The 18,744-nt window shown below is 44.2% G+C and overlaps 1 protein-coding gene across 1 annotated transcript in view; it reads left to right on the top strand.

Moving 5' to 3' along the window:
- The window catches only part of LOC108785392 (contactin-associated protein-like 5), a 283,646-nt gene that overhangs the window by 54,231 nt on the left and 210,671 nt on the right, over positions 1–18,744 (top strand). Inside the window, exons 3-4 of the mRNA XM_018554450.1 lie at positions 4,019–4,120; positions 10,345–10,538. Coding sequence (XP_018409952.1) covers positions 4,019–4,120; positions 10,345–10,538 — 296 coding nt within the window. The remainder of the gene's footprint in view (positions 1–4,018; positions 4,121–10,344; positions 10,539–18,744) is intronic.

An 18,744-nucleotide genomic window follows, 5' to 3' on the forward strand; every position in this document is an offset into this window, starting at 1 on the left:
CTGAAGATAGAAGCTGGATTCCCCTCTCCCCGCTCTGATCTGCCAGCGCTGACTGGCGGAACGGACGGGGGAGGGGGCGGGTACAGCTGGCTCTGCCTCTAGATAGGCAGAGCCAGCTGTCACTCACGCAGCTTGGCGGATCCCGTCATCTACGTCGGGATCCGCTCCAGGTGCGGCGTCTCAGTATACCGCGAGCTGTAGCTCGCGGTATACTGAGCTTAGGGTAAAGCAAGGACGCTAGTTTGTGTCCTCCCGTTACCCCAAAGAGAACTATGGGGAAAAACACTGACCCCATAGTTCTCCTTACATTAAACATACATTATATGGCCAAATTTTGTGAACACCTGACTCACACCTCTATGAGCTTGTTCACACCTATGAGCTTGCTAGACTTCCAATTCCAAAATGATGTGCCTACTGTACATATGGAGATGACCCTCCCTGTATGGCTATACCAGCCTTCACTCTTCTGGGAAGGCTTTCCACAATATTTTGGAGATTGTCTGTGGGAATTTGTGCCCATTCAACCAAAGGAGCATTTGTGAGGCCAGGAACTGATGTTGGATGAGAAGACCTGGCTCCCAATGCAATTCATTCTAGATGTTCAGTAGGCTTGAGGTCGGGGCTATGTGCAGGACACTGGAGTTCCTCCAGACCAGATTGGCCACACCATGTCTTAATGGAGCTGGCTTTGTACACAGGGGACAGTCATGCTGGAACAAAAAAGGGTCTTCACCAAAGTGTTACGTAGGTTGGAAAAGCACAATGTCTTTGTATGCTGTAGCGCAGAGGTAGGCAACCTCGGCACTCCAGCTGTTGTGGAACTACAACTCCCATTAGGCATTGCAAGCCTCTGCAGCCACAGGCATGACTCCTAGAAACAAATGTATGATGTGATTTGTGGTTTCACCACAGCTGGAGTGCCGAGGTTGCCTACCCGTGCTGTAGCGTTAACAGTATACCCTTCACTGGAAACAACAGAACCCAATCATTTATGGAGGAGCCCACGTACGTTTAGCTATATAGTGAAGGTAAGATGGTCAGATATCCACATACTATTGTCCACACTGCACTTATCCTGGAACAATTTGGAACCGTACATTGACTTAAAAGAACCAGTTTCCTCTTACAACTGGAAAATTACCAAACTTCTCAATGGGTAAAAAAAAGGGGGTATTTAAATGCAAAAATCATAGACCTGAAGCTGTAATAAATAATTTTTTCTGTGTGGTGCATACAAGGTAAACTATGCCGGGGAATAAGTCATATTGAACATTTCTTAAGATTACAGGCGGCTTGTATTTAAGGCTTTTAAGAAAATCACAGTGATGTGAAAATGCATTTGCATACGTTCATTGCTTTCCTTTTGTTGCGGAAAACTTGTTCTGTTCGGCACATTTACTTCCATCTCGGGAAGAATGCATCATTCATCGCGTCTGCCGGGGAAGGGGCGGCGAGAGGAGGGGGCACATTGTACCCTGGTGCTTGTTAATAAAAATAGAGACTAAAAACGACTTCATGGAAGTTCTAGCAATATCAAAATTGCAACTCTGTCTGGATGTGTTCACCTCAATCTGTTGCTCCCCGCTGGGAAGTAAACTTTATGAGTGGTAGTGTTTTCACCTCTGCCGGCGGGAGGCTGTTAAAGTATTTTTTTTAAAACTGATATTGGCTGCCATTGCTTCTTAAAAAAAGCTCGCTGCCTGACTGTCTAAAGCTTCAGTAATTCTAATTTATTTTTTCGGTAAACTCGATCTGCATAAATGTATCAAATTGTGTCAAAGACCAACTCCAGCCAAAAGATTTTTATTTGGTTGGAAAGAGCGATGGAGACTTGTGGCCTCTGTCAAATTGTATTGCTGTCTGTGTACCTGTTGGAGCACTTTCATGATCCTCTTGGGAGGAGTTATGCAAATATGAAAATGCCTTGATGGGTGGATGCCAGTCTGGAGTAGTGGGCATTCCTGGGCAGGCTGTATCTGCATGCAGGCCAGCCTAGGTAACGCCCACATGTGATGCAGAACCTCCATGATTGAAAGAACTGAAATCCAATGAATTAAATAGGTGGTCCTGTGACAGGTGACTGTCCCTAGTCAGGCTGGGGAGAAGAGGGCTAGATCAATGGTAGGCAAGCTTGGCACTCCAGCTGTGCTAATGCCTCTGCCTCAGGGAGTCATGCCTGTGTCTGTCAAGGCCTAATGAGACTTATAGATACAAAACAGCTGGAGCACCGAGGTTGCCTACCCCTGGGCTAGATGGCCCTTGACTTCCTCCAGCTAGGAAATGAGGCGGGTTCTATCTGACTTGCTGCAGAAGCTCAACGTCTGCAGTGACATCAGAGTAAGACATTTTAATACAGCATAAGGGCTCGTTCACACCAAATGCAGTACATTCCGGCCCGATTCTGGCCAGAACGTACTGCATCGCATTGCGGCCGGCTCACTATGTTGTGGGGCAGGAGGGGGTGTGGCGGTCCATTGAAGAGAATGGCACCATAACCACGCCCTTCGGCCACAATGCGATCGGCCGCACGGGGTCCCAAGGCACATTATGCCTGCGGTCCGGTCCGACCAATAGTGCTTGCAGCATTTTGTTCGGACCGGACCGCAGGCCTAATGTGCCTTGGGAGCCCGTGCGGCCGATCGCATTGTGGCCGAAGGGCGTGGCTATGGTGCCATTCACTTCAATGGACCGCCACGCCCCCTCCTGCCCCACAACATGCACTGCATCTGGTGTGAACGAGGCCTAAGAGCTAATACAACTGTGCAAGACTGAAGATGTTCAGCTTTACATTGAGTGTAGTCATCTAAGCAGACCTTCCATTATCATGAAAGGGCCTCTTTAAGGAATAAAGACAATCATGGAATGTTCTATACTTTTCCTCTAAAAATGACTTTCTTTGATCACCGTGCCGCATTCGACTTTGCAGGGCCTGTGCCTGTGCAGAATGTAATCCAAGTACTTAAATGATCGCTGCTAATTGAATTCTTGGAATGCATAGCCAAATCACCTTGCAGCGTCGGGTCCTGGGCAGTGTGTGAGTTGTCTGGGCGAGCTTGTATTTGCATGACAGATAGGGGCGGCTCTGCCCTCTGTAGGTGACATTCCCTGGCACCTTTTGGAAAGCAGACGTGTCTGTTGTGAATCGATCGCCTCCCCTGAATCTGCAGCGTGTGCAACTGTACTCTGATCACATTGTCTGCATCCAATGAATATTAATCAGTTCCTTGTTGAGTCTGTGTCTTCCTGACGATGAAAGTGCTTTTTATTGCTTGCTCTTGTCTGATACGGTGTTCTGTTTATCTACAGCACTCAGGTATTAGTCTGTTAAATTAATAATGTATATACATCAGAAGGCGATGAATGCCATATATGCATTTTTATTCTCTAAATCAGGATAATCTTTAACAAGCTGTCGGTATGGAGACACGTGCGAGGGGAGTGTAAATGGGGGAGGATGCTAAAGCAGAGTTGCATTTTAAGAGCTGGACCCTGGGCAGGACGTGAGCCAAAGAAGCTCCTGTATTCAATAACACATCATTAAGGGTTGCATTTATAAACGTTCGCAGAGCTATTAGCTGTGTGTGAACATCTACATTTTAGATTGAAGCCCTATTATGACCACCAGATGGTGCTGAGGAGCAAAAGAGAGAGTTAAAGTGACATTAAACCCTCAGATTTTGTAACATAAAACAATACTGTAATGTGCGACTTACTGTAATCCATGGTTGTTTCCCTTAAATTTGCTGTAAATATTTCGATGCCCATAGCTTGGCCTCATTTCCACCTAAAATCCCACTTTCATTACTTGAAAACATATATAAAAAAGTATATTTGTAAATAAAAAAATCCCTGTATTTCAAACATGCGTTTCATAGTAAGAATGAATGGTAACATTGTAGCAGCACGGGATGGCTGATAGCTGTCTCCACTTCAGGAATATCTTCTAAAAAATAAAGCCGATGTTGGATCGTTAGTGTGTTGGTGACGATTTTCCTGTCTTTTCAACTTTCCGCAGATAATTGCAATGATCCCTTGGTTTCCCAGCTGCCGCACTCGGCGTTTGACAGCTCCTCGCAACTGTTCAGCCACAGCAACGTGAAGCTCAACAGCCACAATGGTAAGATCCGTGTTTGAAGTATCTGTCACTGTCTAGCGTGCTGTCATGAATAATTCATCTGGCTGCGAATGTCTAACCAGAATCAGCTCCTCGTGTGAGAATTATTACAAGGAAACAGATTATTCCCTGAAATATCTCTAGCAAAATAAACAAGGGGTGGAATAAAAAAATACATTTCTAATAAAAATGTATCTTATTTGTGTATCACTCGGCTGTAGATCCTCCAATCATCTCTGAATTGGTGCTGATACTGTCCTTCCTTCTGGAGGGGGGCTACTTTTGTTCCCCATGGTCCCTGTGTGTGTTGTAGAGTAGTCACCATTCCAAGATCGCTCCCGGGATGGACTATAATCTCAGGTTTAGTTTAGTAATTTGTATTGGGATTGTAGTCCTTCACGCGAGTGAGCTTGGAGCGGTGACTACTTTACAACACACACCGGGACCATCGGGAAGAAAAGTTGCCCCCCTCCAGAAGGAAGGACAGTGTCAGCACCAATTCAGGGCCGGTGCACACCTAGACGACTCCTGGCAGGTTGCCGCATGGTCACGAAGTCGCCCCGCACACAGGGTCGCGCTGTGGGTGCCATTATTTTCTAATGGCACCCCAGTCGCGCCGGGCAGATCGCGAGACTACCCGCTGCGATTCCGCCCGTGCATCCGAACTCAATAAAACAGCCACTCGTCGTGTATCGCAAAAAAAAAGGTACATGTACCTTTTTTCTGCGATTGCCACGCGGATGTCACCAATGGGGCCGTGCGGCAATCGCTGTCCGCATTGTGCAGGACAGGACGCGTGATCCCGGATCGCTTAGGTCTGCACTGGGCCTCAGAGATGATTTGAGGATCTACAGCCGAGTGATACACAAATAAGATACATTGTTGTTACTAGTTAAGGTACTTGAAAGTAATTGTAAGATTTACCTTCTGAGTTTAGTGTCACTTGATCAGAAAACCACCCAGCAGCCAGTTTCATTATGTAGTCCCTGTCCATGGTGCTGAAGTGACTCAAGACTCTGAAACTTGTAGTTAAGTGAGCCTAGTTTTGTCCCCAGAAAACTACAATGGGATTTTTTTTTTATTTTTCCCCTCCCCTGTGACCCATTGATATGTTGATTCAATAAAATAATCTAACTATTCTATCCTTGTTTTGGAAGACATGTTAAGTATATATATAAGTACATATTGTATCTTTTGGTACAGTATTATATTTATGTGAAGCACTGAGGCACTGGGTTGGTTTATTGGATTGAGTGCTGCAATCACCATATGGATGATCTAAAATAAAGATGTAATTGGCTGATATGAATACAGAGTATCTGGAATGATCAGAAATATAAGATCTATCTATCTATCTATCTATCTATCTATCTATCTATCTATCTATCTATCTATCTATCACGAGCCCTGTATATATATATATATATATATATATCCCAGATAATCTGTATTCATGTCAGACAAAGACATCCATATTTTATGAGAGATTCAGACAGCTGGTGACACTCCTTGAAGTTGTCAGTCAGATGTCACTGCATTTCATCCGGCGCTACTTTATTGCTCATGATCCTTCAATTATTTCATGACATCAGCCGGCGCTGTATGCAGAGTTTCACTGTGAAGTGTTGGAGAATTTTGGGACGGAGGAGCAGATTGTCGGAAGCATGCAGAGAATGATGAGCAGGGCTCCCCTAGCACTCATTTCGAGCACAGTTTTATGTGTGTGTTGCTCAGATTTTTCCGACTCTCCATATTACGGTGACCTAAAACTGCATTTCAATGAGGAATATTACAGAGTGGAGCCGACTATTGTGGGAGCCATCTGTGCTTTTAGAACTGGGGCCTTCTGTGCTCTGGCTGCTCCTTCCGGTCCCCTAGGCATTAAGGTTGTGATGCTGCAATGGATTCTGGAAGACAGAGGACTTTTTTTTCCATCTTGTGACGCACTCTCAGAACACAGGGTGAAGAAGTTCTGTGACCACCATTTGCATCTTCCAGATGTTGTACCTAGCAATGAGCATAATGATTTAGAAGATAGTTAAAGCCGAACTTCAACTTTTTTCACTCTCAAACTAAATGGCCCAGTGTCCTTACCTGAATCCGTGGTCCTGTGACAAGGCAAGAGCTAAGCATTCCTTTTTTGTGGGCTGCAGAGGGTCTTTTTTTAGGGGCCCCATCACTTCCCCCTGGTAAAATGGAAGCTTTCCATTGGCTATTATCACTTGGCCTTATATCTGTTGTCATCTGAATCAGTTCCTGATACTATTAGATCTGTCTACTCAGGAACATTTTTGAGTCAAATAAATACTCTAATATGTTGTTTAAGCCCTGATGAAGGGGGATTTTACGGTCCCCAAAACATGTTGGCTGGCCTATACTTTCTTGAAAAGTTATACATGGATTGTGGGCTCCCAAGACAATTTGTTCTGCTCTTATTGGCTCATTTATACATGACTTTCCTTTGGCTGTCCATTAGAGGGATCCTTTCAGTGTCCTAAAGACTCTAGCAGAAACGTGATGTCAACACAACATGGGGCAGCAACAGGAATGGTCCGTGGTGGGACTGGTTGGACGTGGTGGGACTGGAATGCACCAGTGACTTACTTGCCTTCATTCCTAAAAAGGGTCATGTGACATGAATTAAAAAAGGCTTTGGAAGGGTTTTGTTTGTAATTTGTTAATGATGGGAGCAGTGTGTGAAAGATAGGACAGGGAAGGAGGGATTATAAAGAGAATTTGCCTGGGGATTTTAAAAGAGAGGTTTTTAAAAACCCTTATTAAATTCCACCAGCTGACAGAAGGTCACCAGAGATGTGGCAAGCTGTCCAAAGCTGAGTCCTATACTTTCCAAGTAAGGAGTGTACCAGTTTGCTCTTCTTTTGACCATTTCACCAATTCACTTGAGTAAAGGCCCCATAGACGGCTCCAAATTCAGCAGGAATCGGGCCAAATTCGAGCCATGGGTGGTCCTGAAAGCACTGCAAGGGTCTTACGCATCTCCCCTCCCAGCTTTTAGCAACCTAGGATCCCCCCGAGCTCCTGATAACTGGTGATGCCACTGGTTGCCAGGAGCTCGGCAGGATGCTTGTGGAATGCAACCATTTGTCCCCGCAGCTTCAGGTGGCAAAAAGGCTAGGGCCACCTCTGACTGTGACTGTGTTGGGTGGAGACTTACCAGCTGAACAGTGACTGCTCCCTATCAGATACAGTTACCATTTTGTAGGGCAACTGTACTTAGGCATCTGTCTGAAAACAATAGTCATCAGTGGAGATTTCTTCATCCACACTGTTAGCACGGTTTTAGTCTGCGAGGTGAGCGGTAGAAAATCGAGCCGTCTATGGCCAGTTTGATTCGGCTTCTCCAGCGAAGCGAATCGCCACTTCCCAGCAAACGTTGGGTTTGAGCATACTAGCTGGTTTCGCTCATGCCTAATCATTTGGAGTAGAACATCTCTAGAACATCGAGAGCCTTAGGAAAATAAACAGATGTGGAACGCCATTAAATTATTCAGCAACATATGCTGAAAAAAAATAAATAAAACTGAGGCTTTATTAGTTATCAAAATATTCAGCTCTGTCAGGTCAGCACCGGAGGATCGGGTATAAAATACCGCAAATAAAAATAATGGTATTTTCAAAGTCGTCTGTCACACACCAAAGGAAGGCTTTTATCTGCACATTAAAGGTGCCGCAACAGATGGGATCTATTTATTCCATGCGCCGGAATAAAATGCCACACACCAAAAACTATTGCATATCCTGGGGGGGAGGGGCTCTTACTCTGGTTATGTAGAGTTGTTGATGCACATTGACTGATAGAGCAAGTAACAAATACTGTTACAAATAAAACAAACCTGCTTATAACTGGTGTTCTATCGAATTCTCCAACTCGTCGAGACCACTAACTCCCGTCAGTGCGCTTGTACAACCACCCCAGAGAAGTATCGAGCTCCACAATCTGCGGCAGTGCGTCTACGCAGGCATCTGATGCTACAAGCACCGACGGGAGTTGGAGAAATCAATGACAATTTAGAAGTCTACGGCAACTGCAGAAGTCAATGAGGATTGCAAAAACTAGTGCCATCTTGTCGAAATCCCACGGACATGTTGGAGATCTGGACAAGTTGGCCACCTCGACAGAACATCTCCCCTTTTTTTTAAAAAGCAAACTCCAGCCAAAAGTTTTTTCTAGCTATGCATATCATGAGGAAGGGTTTCAACCTCTGCCATGCATATATTGCTGCCTGCAACTGTAATGGAGGGGATTTTCCTTAATTTCCTGTGTGGTCGACAGGACAGAACATAAGGGGAATTTCTCCCACTGAGAAACAATAAAAGCACTTTTATTTTATGAAGCAGGAAATGTTAATAGTAACTGTGTGTGTTGTAAAGGAGCTCGCTCCATGATGGACTACAATCTCATGTTTAGTTTACTGATTTGAGATTGTAGTCCATCCCAGGAGTGAGCTTGGAGCGGTGACTACTTTACAACACACACAGGGATCATGGGGAACAGACGTAGCCCCCCTCCAGAAGGAAGGACAGTGTCAGCACCAATTCAGAGATGATTGGAGGATCTACAGCCAAGTGATACACAAAGAAGATACATTGTTGTTCATAGTTAAGGGACTTGAATGTATTTTCTAGATTTAAAGTGACATTAAACCCTCAGGGTTTTTTTCATATTTCTACTGCTAACAAGCAGAAGATATATGCAAAAACATTTTAAAAAGTTACCAAATAGGTTTAAACTTACCCATGTCTCTGCCGCGCACTCCCGTCCAAAGATCTGAAGATTCTCAGGCGGCTGCAAAGGATCATGGGGTGGGCGAATGCGCAGTAGAGATCTTCGGCCGGGAGAAGAGGAGAGACACAGGGTAACTCAATGCAGGCAGTGTGCACCCACACAGACTCCATGGGACAGGAAGGGACAGGAAGAGACTCCTGAAAACTACAGGAAAGAAGAAGATGATCGGATCAAGAGTCATCATTGAAGTCCTCAAAGCAGCATTAGGGAGGGGCAGAATTTTTTGCCTTTAAAGGAGAAATATGGGGTTAGGGCTTTTCCCCATAGTTCTCCTTAGGGTAACGGGAGGACACAAACTAGCGTCCTTCCGTCACCCAAAGCTGTAGCTCGCGGTATACTGAGGCGCCTCAGCTGAAACGGATCCCGACAATTATGTCTGTATCCGCCCAGCTGCGTGACTGACAGCTGGCTCTGCCTATCTAGATTCAGAGCCAGCTGTACCCACCCCCTCCTCCGTCCGTTCCGCCAGTCAGCGCTGGAGGATCGGAGCGGGGAGGGGGGAATCCAGTCCCTCCCCTGCCACGACTCTCTGCAGTGACAGGATCGAGAAGTGAGTGAGCGCCGGTATGTGTTTGTTCACTTCCCGATCTACTGAGCCGACCTGTGACCGTTTCATTGTCAGAGGTTGGCTGGAACTATGAGGATGAGCGAAAAATCACTCACCTCATAGTTCTCCTTTAATGTCACTTTAACTCACTTTAACAGTCCCTGTCCATGGTGCTGAAATGACTCTGAAACCTGTAGCTAAGTGAGCCTAGTGTTTTCCCCAGAGAAGCGGAATCTCCCCAATAGGAACACCAGTTCCAGGGATATCTAAGAGGGAAATTCCCCTCACTTTGGGAGATTTCCTTCCAATACCTGTTGCATTTCTAAGACAGAAAGTGAAGTGCAAATTCCCTAATGATATCCAGACAGCAAAAAATAATAACTGGGAGGGGTTTAACCCTTACCTGCTCTATCAAAATGAAACAAAGGTTTATCTATACATACACTTTAAAGTTGAACTTTTAAAATATATATTATTATTGTTTCATGGTTTAGTTATAAATACCTAGTTGCATCAATTTGTGTCTATTATATGTGCCTGGATTTCAGCTTTAAACCCATGATCCAGATGTTGCAAGGCAAGATGATTATCCACAAGGAATGGCAAAGATACACAGGTAGTTTCACCCTCTTTGGATATGACCCCATCGATGTAGTCACCTAATTTGCATTACATTCATATCATTATTGTTCCGCGAATGAGGCACTACCTTGAGTTTAACAACGTTCATTTAGTTCAGCCCTTAAGAACATGAGGATTGTGTATTGTCAGATACAGTTTGATGAATTCTTCTTCTGAAGTCAGTGACAGAACAATGCAGTGATTACATTTTGGATACAATGTGTTTATGTATCTTTGTTCTCTTTGATACAGGAGCTGGTGGCTGGACGCCGCTGGAATCAAATGGGAAGCAATGGCTGCAGGTGGATCTAGGAGAGCGATTCAACATCACCGGGGCAGCCACGCAAGGCAGATACGGAAGTTCTGATTGGGTCACACGTTTTAGCGTGATGTTCAGCGACACGGGACGCAACTGGAAACCGTATCATCATGACAACACCATCTGGGTAGGCCTCGAAATTGAATGCTTTCTGAATTATTTTTTTTAACAGATGGTTTCTGCCGACAGAAAACTGTCCCCTTGTTAGCCAATGTTCTCAGAGACTGTGAATTGTAATGTTTTAGTATTAGGGGGGTATATTTATAAGGCAGCGAATCAGACATTGAGAAAACATTCCCTGCAGGTGAAAATCTTCCAGGCCCATGTGTTTTAAATGACAACACTTGATTCTCCACCAAAGAATGTTGGGTGAAAGTCACATGTTTTATAATGCTTAATGCTTTATAAATAGATAGACTGGTGTGCTGGGAGGGAGGATTAAGATGTATATTTGGTGTTGGGAGGGGCTAAAGAGAATTGTATATAGTGAAGTCCAGTGTAACAGGGATGAGCCTCACCTAGAATTATGGAGGAAAAAGCTGTCAGCTTCATGTTTGAAGCTGACAGCTTTTTCTCCATTCAGATCGGCATCTATCAGGTTACACAGCAGGGAAATCCTCCCAGCTGTGTAACCTGTCATGGACGGAGACCTCAGCAGTGAGGTGCAAGTGAGAGACAGGGAGGCTCCTCCCCGTCTCCTGCCTTCCTCCTTTAAACTAGCTTGGGGACGGGGTGTGGCTTCGTCGGGCGGGGACGGGGCTTTGGCCGGCAATGGGTGGGGCTTCTGCCAGTGGGGGGGGGCAGGGCTTGCTGGGGGCGAGGCTGGGGAATGCCTCACCATGCCTCACCCGGAACAAGAGGTAGCACGCGTCACTGCAGTGTAAGGCCCCATTCACACTGAGCGACATGAAAATTGCGCGATTTTGAGCGATATTGCGCGACAAGCGATATTGGGCGACGTGCTGCACGACATCGTGCAACTTTTTCCTATTGGGCTGTATGAAATCAGGAGCACTATCGCTCGAAATCGCTCGAAGAAAGGGTCATGTAGGAGCGACAAGCTACCAGCGACGAGCTACAAGCAATATTGAGCGACGAGATGTGAACAGCTCCATTGAAATGGATTGGAGAAGCTACATAGAGCGATATCGCGTGGAAATATGAGAAAAGGACCTCAGTGGGGTATCGCAGCTAAAAATGAATTCTGTATATATGAAACAATTGTATTTCTTGGCACTTATATTCTCACGGGGTCCGAGAGTACCTAACTGACCTCTGGTAGAGTATTGTAGCTAAAAAGTATGTATACAAGGGTCATATAATATCAAAGCACTTATATTCACATGGGATCCTAGAGAGAGACCTAGAGTGGAGACCCCATTGGGGTATCACAGCTAGAAATGGATATATATTTCTTAGCAATTATATTCTTAAGGGGCCTTAGAGAACCGGAATGACCTCTGGTGGGGTATTGTAGCCAAAAAGAATATATATGAGTTATATATCTATGCACGTATATTCACAGGGGGTCATAGAGTACCTGAACAGACCCCTGGAGGATTTCAGCTAAAAATGGATTTATATGAGACAGTTGATTATATTTGCACTTATATTCTTAGGGTGTCTTAGAGTACCTGACTGACCTCTGGGTGGGTAGCGTAGCCAAAAGGATTTATATCACACAGTTATATTTCTTAGCTCTTATATTCACAGGGAGTTATAACTGACCTCTGCTGGGTTATTGTATTAGAATTAATATATATACTTCAATTGTATTTCTTAGCACTTATATTCTTAGGGGGTCCTAGAGTACTTTGCTGACATCCGGTGGGGTATTGCAGCCAGAAAGGTTAAGAGGCTCTTATAGAGGGATTGTATGCATGAATGCATTTCCATTTCTCTAAGTTAGGCTGACCTTTTTTTCCATGGTTAGCATTCTTTATCAGGAAAAAAAAAAAATTATTTCATCATTGGATACTTTTTTTTTCTAAAAGGCACTAAATGTGTTTTCTCTTTTCATTGTATCGGTGACATTAATGCAAATGGAACCCAGACAAGTCGATGGTGCAGTCTTCCCTAAAAGCCAAATTTTCTTCCCTTCGAATCAAAGGAAATAAAGTAAAAAGGAATTTTTCTTGTAGCTATATGTCTCGCGGAGTATTAAAGCCGGCGCCGCTTACAGCGCCTCTAGATTGAAATGGATGGTAAAAGAGTACGGCATCAATTATGCAGCATTAAGAGTTTTTCGAGACGCTTTATTGTGCAGGACCTCCTACGATGCAGCTCTTAATAATGCCACACATTTAGCTGCCTTCACTCTGAGCTGCACTTACTTTCATCCTCGTGGAACATGTGGAATTTCCATTTAGTTGTTTGGTGTGCATTTCTTTTATAAGTTCTGATGATTCAGCCGAGAAAGTTTCCGAGCTCCCAAGTTTTTGTCTACATTAAGAGAGCCTGTCAGGGTAGAAATACAAAGGCCGTCATTGGTGCCTTGTTTTTTGAAAGAGCCGCTATTACTGCAGTGGTTAGTCACTTCCTGCCGGGGGTTGATTTACTAAGAGTAGAGAAGGTTCACTTAGGGAAGTCAATGCATTGAAGTTGCATTCAGTGCTGTACATTATTATTACAGCTACTTATATAGCGCTGACAATTTTACGTAGCACTTTACATAGTTGCACATTCACATCAGACCCTACCCTCAAGGAGCTTACAATCTAAGGTCCCTATCTCGCATGCACACACAGAGGGCCAACTTAGAAAGGAGCCAATTAACCTACCAGGTAATTGTGACGCTGCTTCATAATAAATGAACACAAGGATTTCACAAAAATCTCTTTGAGTGCTGGTGATCCTCCTTCTACACACATTAAAGAAGAACTCCATTTAGTTTTGGTCTAGGGGGTGGCATTTATGAGATATACTCACCTGATCCTCGGTCCTGCTCACCACGTTCCCCCCCCCCAACTCACGCTATGGAATGTTCCTCGGCGCCCTCACATCTAATGCAAGTAAATGGACCTGCACAAGTTTAACGTGTACGGCACCATCAGTGATCATCACTGTGTGCACCACCTGTTAATCTGAGGTCGTGAATGCTGTAAGGAGTGCAGGGGACACATCTGTACATCTTCTTTAAAGTGTAACTTGTAAGGTCATCTTCAGAAACATGTTAAAGGGATAACTAAACCCACTAGAGCCTGATCACCAATCCTTAGACCGGTGTAAGAAGAGGCTGCGAGGACCGGTCTGGCAGTCAGGCAGGGTTGAAGATCTGGTGAGTATATTTTTTTATTCGAGCCCCTAAAATGAGCAGTCAACCCTTGCAGTGCTGGGCTAGTCCTACTCAAAGGACTCATTTTTAATTAATTAATATTAATTAATTAATTTTAAACATTTCTGGAGTTTCACTTTAAGATTATAATGCTCTGAGGAAGGTATAGTAAAATCAAGAAACGTGTTGTCTAGAAAGACACCGGTCAAAACATCTTTGCACCATTTGTCCATTTTTTGCGTTATAAAAGATCACTCCTCTGGACTGAAGAGGACCACTCGCTTTTTGCTGTGCCATGTTAGACATAAAAATCGTAACAGATGTTTCCACATTTCCCCAGTCTACTCTAAAAAAAAAAAGATTGTCAGGAGTTGGAATTTAAACTGATCGCTTTCACGCATCTGTATTGAACAACTTGTAAGTGGGCTATAATTTCCCTTTAAGTAACCAGAATTACAAACATGGGATATTTCTCTTGGAGACTCGCACCCATCCACCATCTGTCAGCAGATCCACAACACTAATTAAACATGCAATTTCCAAACTTGGCATCTCCACTGCAAATAAACTATTTCTGATTGAGGAGTGTGCTTATCTGGTCGGGATGTAGGACGGGGGTGGGGGGTTCTAAAGCTTTCCTCTAAACAGACGCATCATTAATTTGCTCTCGGCAAACAGTTTGTGCAGATTAGCCAAGTTAGTTCACAGAGATAAGCAGTTTGCAAACAATGGAACATGGCGTGGTGCGCCCTCTGTGACGCGTATAATGTGTATAATGATTATAATTGACACGTATGTGTCAAGTGTAATGTTAATCTTTCATTTTTTATTCCAGTTCATTTTCACTCTTCATCTTTGGATCATGCAGAACTATCATGAGATGCAGGAGGTGTCAGGTTAAGGAGCCACTGGTGGGCCCTCAGCCTCCGTGATTAACAAGCTATGAAAGAGCGATTCTGATATTTTTGAGATTGTTTTGCTGAAGGATTTGTATAGGCATGGCCTAGATTTACCACCAGCTCTTCCTCGCCCTCTCTAGATCACATCTAAGCATTAATTTTCTCTGTAGTAAGAACTAGCTTGTATCACTCCGTGGGAAGGAAAGCATTTCCAGTGTCGTACAATTCAGCAGGGGCAGCAGCTAGGAGCGCAGTTTGTAAGCACGCCATCAGAGATACATCTCCCAAGAGCCCTTTCCCTACACACTGTGTCGGTAATCCCTTGGGAGTCAGGGGAGAAGCATTGTTTTGCTGTGAACGAAAAGGCAGGGCCGGATTTCCCACAAGGCCAACCAAGGCCCGGCCTTGGGGCAGCCGGGAGTAGAGGGGCAGCAGGGGTGTGGAATTCCTATCTCCCGATGCTCGGGACATGCAGTTCCGGGCTCCGGGCGGGTAGTTGTTTTCTTCATTTAGCCCTTCTTTGGTCAAGCAGAGCTAAATGTACAGCGGGGAAGCCAGCCGCTCGTTTTGTACAAGGGATCTTTACAATGCCGCCGAGATCACTAGTATGCAGCCTGCAGGTCTGCTATTCTCCATGGGGGGCAGTTAGCGGGTAGTGGGGCGCATTGAGGAACCTGGCCTTGGTGCAGCAGAGAGAGTAAATCCTGTCCTTTTTGTAGTTGGATTTCTGTAGTCCAGAAGGCAGGGCTGACAACACTGCTAGGAATAGGGTTGCAACCTTTTCTTCAAGCGAAACCCGAACACTCTAGCGACACGCTGGAATGTTTTTGGGAAAATTAGTCATGGCTTATTCATATGTAAATAGCACCACCCATTCATGTGTAAATATCACAGTGGAGACTATTTTCAGTGGGGGGCCAGAAGCCCCTATGGTAATTTTGGTTGCCCCTGTCTGCCTGACATCTTATGTCTGGGTTTCTGCAGCCATGAAACCTGGACACAGCATTCAAAACCTGGACTGTCCGGGTGAAACCTGGACAGGTGGCCACCCTAGCTAGGGATTGCAATGCAGCAGATGCTTTGTTGTTGATTTCGTCAGCTCAAAAAGGAAGTTCGGAGCACACCAGACTTCTGGCAGTTCAACAGTGTTTTGTTTTTTTAGTTTTTTTTTTACTTATGGTGTTTTATAGGACTGAAACGTAGGAAGATGTACATGTATTGCAGAGATTGAACAGCATTTTAGATGATGCTGGTAATATAAAAGAAAAATGCACCAAATGCCTGCTAATTTTTTCTGTGTGTTTAAATATGCGTCTATAGTGACATATTTACTCATGCAGATATGTTTTTTTTTTAAATACACCGTTTAGGCAAAATACAATCACTCACATTCCAAATCTTTAACTTCCCTGATCCATCAGCCAACAGAGCAAGGCAAAGTGTTTATGGATTGCTTGGCAAGCAATTGCCGGTTTGGACCTCTGTGCATCTAAAAACGCGAATTATAAGAAACATTTTTACATTCTTCACCTTTTGACTCGGCATCAAGCTATTGAACTCATGTAATGTGGAGGATTCCGATAAGTGGAAACAATGGATTTTTCCCTCCCTGAATTATGGTTTCAGCACTTTTATGGGCCGCTGGGACGCGCAGGACACACAAGGCAAAATAATTGGACTGCAAAAAGTCTGTACGCTACTGCAAATCCGGCCTCTAATAAATAACACTGAACTTATATAGGTTCTCATTGCACTGACAGATGCCACAGAAAATCTGTACTGTCCCAAAAATATTTGTAGTAGGTAAGAGGTGTTGTTCCTTTCAATACATTAGGGTTCTGTCATCTAATATAAAGAGCAGCTTGAGAAACAATTGAATGAATTTTGTGCAGTTGGCACTAGTGGCAAGATATCTTATTGGTTTTTATGGTGTATGGAGATGCATGACACTGTTCAACCTGGCTGCCTGCATCCTTGCATCCACTGAAGTTGGATTGCCAAGTGGTGGGTCCAGCTGAGGCTGTCATTCTTCAGAGACAAAGAGGGGGTGAAACAGGCAGCTTCGTGCAAGTCGGGTCTATGTGTCCATTGGCCCATGAGGAGGATGCCATGGCCTGCTACATTGCAATGGTACTGATGGGTGCCTATTCACTGGGAGGCATCCATGCAGCTCTGCTGTTAGCACGCTGCTTGTCTTGGAGAAGATTTTTCTTACTGTCATCTGACATGCCCCCTCCCTCTGTATTCTAAGTGATGGCACTTTTTTTCAGGCAAAGACAAAGGGGGTTATTCACAAATGAGCCGAAGGATCCAGCCGTAACTTTGGCTGATCCATTGGCTCTCTTCGGCCGATGGTGCCCTTCGGTTCAGTAGAACCGAAGGGCTGCTGTAGGGCTATCCACTATAGCCCGTACACCAGCTGAAGGCAGCCGAGCAACTCAGCGAGCCAAAGGCACATGTTTCAGCTCGACTGAGCCAAAGTGACACCCGTGGCAGGGCGAACGGCCTGCCGAAAGGCCGGCCTTAAGCCCCACAAATGACAGCTGGGCGGAGCCAGCCTTGATCTCATGGCTGGATCCGCCCAGTGGTAATGACAGATCAGCTTCCCCAAATGATCTGGGGATGTTGATCTGTCATTAAACATACCAAGTGGGCGGGGCTGGTTGTGATGTCACGGTCAGCTCCGCCCAGTTATTATTTATTGTCCTGGACCTGCAGAAGACTCGAGCAGGTGCCGACCAATAGGAAACAGTTGGATGAAGCTAGCTGCCACTGCTAGCCCCGCCCAATGGTTTTTTTGTTTCTTTTAAAAAAAAATCTTTCTTTTTTGTAATGTAATATTTATTTACATTTTTATAAATATTGTTTCAACTTTTAAAAAAAAACTTTTTTCACTATTTTCTATTCTGCTCGGTACCACTGAGGTACAGGAGTACACGGAGTGCAGTATCCAGACCACCTAGAAAAATGGGGAAAAGTGCTACATGCACTTTGTCTCCCGGTGGGCAAGATTAACTAAGGAATAAGTAGGTTGGGCCTTCTTTAAAGAACTTGCATCCTGTTCTGTTTCACTCAGCAAACAGGTTTTATCAGAGCTAGACTTGAGGGACAAAGATGTCTGTTTTTCTTTTCTTGTCAGAATACAAAATAAATCCAGTCCTTGACTTGTGCTTGCTTGTGTGCTTGAGACACATACATCAATACTTACCTGCACAGAAGAGGAAGCTGGATAACAATCTTCTCCAGATCTCCAGAGAGAAAATAGCAATTTCTAATATCTTCTCAATGGAGGGCAGAGAAAGTGGCTATTTATAGGACAATAAATTTGGTTCCTGTAATAAAATCAATTCGGCCTGATCCCACGCTGAACCCGGTGATAATAATATGACAAACTCCAGCTTTGGGTTTCTGGCTTGAAATCAGTGCGGTGGTGTATTTATGTACAAAGTGTAGAGTTGGGGGAATAATGTAAAATTTGCTCCAACGGCACTTTGCTGATTCTTTTCTGTTATCTGAGTTCTCCAGGTTTGGGTATGCAAAAAAAAAGCACACTAAGCATACAGGTTTACCATTGACATGCCTCAAAGTAGATGAAAACCCAAACTGAAAGGCATTTACTTTGCTAAAGCAAATTACCAATTTTTAAAAATAAATATTGATTTACTCTTTTTGCCTCTCTATGCTGCTGATCTCCTGCAGCTTCTCTGCAGGTACTTGCTGTCTGTATGCACTCCAGTGATGGCTTTTATGACATCTCTCAGAGTGGGTTTCCTGATGGTGACAACAGTGGACCATGCCTGGGTAATGTGTGTTGAGATGCCCGCTTGTAATCTCCATTGAAAACCCTTATGACAAAGTTACCACCAAGGAGCATAATTAAGAAATGGGGACCGAGGGCTGTCACCCCATAACAGGAAGTCCCTTAACAGTGGCCTTCATGGCAGGAGCACCAGTTATATTATTAAAAGCTACAGATTTAAAAAATATTAAAAATAGCCTTTTAAATTACATTATTAAATTATGTTTATATCAGATTTTCTTCAATTATTGTTTTATTAAGAGCATACAAGATAGATAAACAGAACATAACATGCATTCCAAACATTTTACACACTGCTTGTAGATACATTTTTGTATAATAATAATAATAATTATTATGT

The sequence above is a fragment of the Nanorana parkeri genome, unplaced genomic scaffold, assembly GCF_000935625.1.
Source record: "Nanorana parkeri isolate BGI_ZX_2015 unplaced genomic scaffold, ASM93562v1 scaffold159, whole genome shotgun sequence".
In the NCBI taxonomy this organism is placed as follows: domain Eukaryota; kingdom Metazoa; phylum Chordata; class Amphibia; order Anura; family Dicroglossidae; genus Nanorana; species Nanorana parkeri.